The following is a 5,612-nucleotide window of genomic DNA, read 5'->3' on the forward strand; positions in this document are numbered from 1 at the left end:
TTTTCTTTATTCTGCTCTGTGGTAGTTATTTCCACTATTATATTTTCCAGGTTAGTTATCCACTCTTCTGCCTCAGTATTCTGCTATTGATTCCTTCCTGAGAATTTTTACTTTCATTTATTGTGTTGTTCTTCTTTGTTTTTTTGCTCTTTAGTTCTTCTAGCTCCTTGTTAAACATTTCTTGTATTTTCTCTATTCTGTTTCCAAGATTTTGGATCATCTTTGCTATTATTACTCTGAATTCTTTTTCAGGTAGACTGCCCATTTCCTCTTCATTTGTTTGTTCTGGTGGGTTTGACCTTGCTCCTTCATGTGCTGTGTGTTTCTCTCTATTCTCATTTTGCATAACTTACTGTGTTTTGGGTCTCCTTTTTGCAGGCTTCAGGTTCATCATTCCTACTGTTTTTCATGTTTTCCCGCAGTGGCTAAGGTTGGCTCAGTGGGTTGTGTAGGCTTCCTGGTGGAGGGGACTGGTGCCTCTGTTCAGATGGATGAGGTTGTTGTCTTTCTGGTGGGCAGTGCCACGTCTGGTGGTGTGTTTTGTGATGTCTGTGAACTTATTATTATTTTAGGAAGCCTCTCTGCTAATGGGTGAGGCTGTGTTCCTATCTTGCTAGTTGTTTTGCCTGGCATGTCCATCACTGGAGCTTGCTGGTTGTTGTGTGGAGGTGGGTCTTAGTGTTGAGATGGAGATATCTGGGAGAGCTCTCGCCGATTGATATTATGAGGGGCCGGGGTGGTCTCTGGTGGACCAACGTCCTGAAGTCGACTCTCCCACCTCAGAGGCTCAGGCGTGACACCCAGCCAGAGCACCAAGACCCTGTCAGCCACACAGCTTTTTGGTATGGATTCATTGGCCAAGGCACAAGGGCACCTTCTGAAGTGATTGTTATTTTTCGTATCCTGATTGAGGTTTAAGTTCTGTCCATTTCAGAATAAGTAAATTATATTTCAATTAAAAGAAACTCAGCCGTGAAGATTTATGATCCTTTTCAGTCTCTTTCACAATCCAATCTTAAGGAAGCACATAAAATATTACCTGCGAATGAGTGAACAGGATGCAGTTCTGGATGTTTCAAGTTCTAAATCACAGAACAGCAGGTAAGGAAGCAGGTTGGTAGAATCACTCCCACTTATAACATGACCTGACCTCTTTCATTACCTTTGTGACAGCAAAGAATACTAAACCTACTTCTGCTTGGATGTTGTGAGCTGTGATGATAGCCTGCATTTTTGGAAAGAACCAATCAGGTTTCTTTCCTGAAATAACAGGAATACCTCATACCCAAGCCATCAACAATGTGGGTCCACTTGGCCAAGGACCTTACCACATGGAGAGGTCTAAGAGGTGAGGATACCCATCCTGAAGAGGAGTGGAGACTGGTGGGGATGAGAAAGATTGAAACAGTGGCAGTGAATCCATGCTCTCAGACCCTGAAGTCCTCGTTCTTATAGTTCTTTTTCAATTCTACATGCCCCCTCTTCATCCTAATATCCTTCCCAGCAATATGAACTGATAACTTGTGAATTAATCCACTTTGATGTGTACTCTCTGTAGCTACTTGTACACTAACGTATCAGCTGTGAAAACTTTTCTGGTTCATTCCTAGTTGAGGTCCTCCCAGATTTATCCTTTTCTATTTTTTGTACTTAATTATTTCTTTGGAAATTGTATATAGATTCACAGAAAGTTGCAAAAATAGAGATCCCATGTCCCCTTCACTGGAATTCTCTCAAGGGTGACATGGTGACATGTTGCATAACTATACTCCAGGATCAAAGTCAGCCAACTGACATTGGTGTAATCCACAAACTCCCCTTTTATTTCTTATTTTTTAGAAGAATGTTTAGCTGTGCTTACTGGTATGAGTTAGAACCTGATTATTGCACTCAGGAGATTTACAGCCTGATGAGGAAGTGAAGCACAAGGCAGTCAAGTTCAGGTGTGTTGTGTCACACCTGGGCAGGTACAGCGTGCTCCCCTCACTGTGTCCCAGCAAACCAGGCACTTGGCATTTGTTAACTCCTTAAGCCACACAACCACCAGGTAACACCAATACTATTAGTATCCTCATTCCTTTTACAGAGAGAAGGAAACTAGGGCTCAGGGAAGGTAACCAACTGGCTTAAGGTCACAAAATTTGGGGGAGCAGAGCTAGAGTTTAAACCCATGAAGCCTATTTTCAGAGTGTTCTGCCCAAACATTATGCAATGGGACTAATAGCCAAGGGTAGAATTCTTTCCCTGAGTCTTTGTGGAACTTTCCCCAGCGTCATTCCTGTTTCCCCTCACACACTCTTCCCCCCTTGTGCTCTTTGGGTTCCCGGGGTTAGCCACTTCAATAGCCATGTTTATCGCTCTCTCAGGCTGTGCTCTAGCAGGAATGCATTCCCTGGGTGCACCTCTCAGAAGATGCCACGTCCCTCTATGCAGCAGGTGGGGTTAGAGACCTGGCCATCTTCCAAGGTTGTTGAGTGTGGAGGGCCAGGGTCCTAGCCTCACATTCAGGGGGTTGCTTCTTGGTGGTATAATGCTGGAAAACAAGAAACAAACCAAAACTACCAAGAAACCAGGAGAAGAAAGTCCTGCACAGCAGAGGAACACATTTACTTGTCAGTTCATGGCTTCAGCTCTCAGCCCCATAGTGGTGAATATGGTGGAGATGGTGGATGTAGTGGGCTGGGTAGTGCCCTTGGTGCCTCACTCTGGGGGTGGGTAGGGCTGTGGGCATTTAGGAAGACAGGGCTTGGAACATGGCTTGGGAGGACAGGGAGCTGGGCTGGGGCATGGTGGAGGGCAGAGTGGGGGGCATGGGGGACATGGGACACTTCGGTGGTGCTGGGCACTTTTCCTGTGGGCACTTTTCAGAGCACCATTGCAGCAGCTTCTTTAAACAGCTGGGCTGGCATTTAGTTTCACACCTTTGTTCACACCTGGGATCACATTGCTTGGGCTCATTCTTGGGTTCACTAGGTTTGTTTTTATCATCACTCGACATTCCTTCTTGATTTTCTGAAACCTGCAAAGAAATACGTGACAGGTTATGTGTGAGAGACCACATTGCAAGGTGGGAGAGGACCAGTACAGCCTTCTCACACACACCTCCTGCCCTGCCCATTCTTGTTCTTAAGAAAGCCTTTCCTGGGATGTGTTCAGGCTCTAGAATAAATTCTCATCTAAGGTCTGTCCTCTTGTCCTTGCAGTGCATTGGTGACAACATTTCTTGATCTCTCCACCATTGCTATGATTTCTTTTCACTTATTCTTGTCTCCATTCCATAGCCCCTAGCAGGAGCTCTTAACCTTAGGGTCTTTGGACCGCCCCCCACAACCCAACCATATTTAACCATATATTTATCAATATAATTGGTATCTTCTGTAACCCCATGTATTTTATTTCATTCATTTTAAAACATTATTCTGAAGAGTCCTTAAGCTTGATCAGACTTCTAAATGCATCCATGGCACGACAACAGTTTTAAAGAACTCCTGTAAGGGCACCTCCCTATCCCTCTGGAGATGGAATGGGAGGATATGTTAGTGGGCTTGGGGACCTATGACACTTCTTCCAATTCTATGTCTTGCCTAAGCCCTCAAAACCTTGAGAACTGCTTTTGTCACTTGAGGACTGAGCATGGAAAAGAGTTGAATTCCTACCACGGCTGGGCTCCCATGGACCACTCTAGGAACTCCTCCCCCGGGTGATTAGGGTAAGGAAAGAAGTTAAGAGAAGAGGCGATAAACTGGGAAATTCTAGTTTCTCTGAAAATATGAATGTTGGAGCCACAAACTATGATTTTAGGGAGTAAATCCTTTTTCCCTCTGTTGAGTTTTGCCCTGAGATAGGTCTTCCTCTATAGACTGTTTGACTTCTGGATATGGACAGGACTTTTCAGTCTCTGACAATACTTGCAAGTTGGATCTAATTGGCACATCTTTGATTTCCTTTAACAATATAAAAATAAAATTTTTAAATCTAATTTTGTTTTAAAGTCAGTATGGCTCTCTGGAGAGACAGATCATTACATTGAACTCCAAAATGGTTAAGAATTACTCTTTCAAATGAGGTGTAGCTAGATCCTGCTACTGAAAATGAGAGGAAACTTTCACCCAAATATAGCCATCATTTCAACCCTGCTCAATGCCTGGGGTGCTGTGGGTCATCCCCCAGAAAGAAGAGGTAAAAGAGGGGGCATTTCCAGTTGTCCACATGCAACTCACCCCTTTGTGTTGGTATTGAACTTGACAAGTAGTTGAGTGAGGCGGATGTTATTTATGGCTGTGCCCGGGAAGGTGGATTTTCCCCTCTGGTTCTTCTGCCCAGCTCTGAGGAAGACAGAGTGGGGGAAAGGGGGAGCCCCACTTGTGACCTCATCACTGCATCATCAAATCGCAATTGTTGTGTGACTCCAGAGCTTCCAGCTCAACTCAAGCCCTTGAACAGAAGAATAGGCTATGATTAATACCTCCTTTGCTGTCCTGTCCCCTCCCAGGTCCCTCAAAATTCATGCTGGCGAAATCAGGCTACCATGAAGGGAACTAAACTCTAAGGATAGGGAGGCTCATTGTTGCTAGGAGCAGAAAAGCTCTGTTTATACCTGATCTCTCTTTCCTCCCCCAGTCTCCCAAATTTTAACTCCTTTGAACTTGCCTGTTCTTCATCTTTCTAGGAGAGCTCCCCTGATTGATCACAGCCATTTTGATGCTCCTGTCCCCACTATGTTTTTTAAAATTAATCAATTAATGAATTAGTTAATTAATTAATTTTTGGCTGTGTTGGGCCTTCGTTGCTATGTGCAGGTTTTCCCTAGTTTCGGCGAGCGGGGGCTACTGTTTGTAGCAGTGCGTGGGTTTCTCATTGCAGTGGCTTCTCTTGTTGCAGGGCATGAGCTCTAGGTACACAGGTTCCGCAGCTACTGTTGTGGCACACAGGCTTATTTGCTCCGTGGCATGTGGGATCTTCCTGGACCAGGTCTCGAACCCGTGTTCCTTGCGTTGGCAGGCGGATTCTTAACCACTGTGCCACCAGGGAAGTCGCCCCACTATGTTTTTAACATGAGATTCTGAAACCTCTTTTTACCACTCCACACTCCCTGGCTCAAATCAAAGGATTATTTTAGCTCTTTTTTTCAATGACTCTGCCTAAAATTCACTGTTTGTTGGATTCTGTGATTGTTTTTTTCAATCAGGGTGTGGCCAACCCTTGATATCTAAGGTAGATGCTGCTTATTCCTAAGAAATTGAGTTTGATGCTCCTGACCAGTCCTGACCTGTTGGGTTAACCCCAGATTTTGTCTTAGAGTAGAAAGGTCTGCCTCTGTGAAAGTTCCTTCCTTGTTTTTTCAAAGACCTGGCCAGTGGGTCTTTGTGGTTGCAATAGGGGTGTGTCTGAGGTAGTAATAGGAGTGGAAAGTCAATTGGGCCTCAGAGACACATGGTGCCTTGAACTCTGGTCCAAGATATTCATCTTGGCAGTCATTCACTGCTGAATCATGAGTGACTTTTGGTTAAAATTGTGATATGATCATGTCTAAGGTGTTGTGACAAAGTGAGAGAGTGACATGGACATATATACACTACCAAACATAAAATAGATAGCTAGTGGGAAGCAGC

At 44.4% G+C, this 5,612-nt stretch overlaps 1 protein-coding gene across 1 annotated transcript; it reads right to left on the reverse strand.

Annotated features, from left to right (window-relative positions):
- Nucleotides 1-2,700: 2,700 nt before the first annotated feature.
- Nucleotides 2,701-2,998, reverse strand: LELP1 (late cornified envelope like proline rich 1). Its single transcript, XM_030842031.1, has 2 exons — nucleotides 2,826-2,998; nucleotides 2,701-2,794 (listed from the first exon to the last, which is right to left on the reverse strand). Exons 1-2 carry the CDS (start codon nucleotides 2,996-2,998, stop codon nucleotides 2,701-2,703), a joined length of 267 nt encoding a protein of 88 aa, XP_030697891.1.
- Nucleotides 2,999-5,612: the final 2,614 nt, after the last annotated feature.

Source organism: Globicephala melas, chromosome 1, assembly GCF_963455315.2.
Source record: "Globicephala melas chromosome 1, mGloMel1.2, whole genome shotgun sequence".
NCBI lineage: Eukaryota > Metazoa > Chordata > Mammalia > Artiodactyla > Delphinidae > Globicephala > Globicephala melas.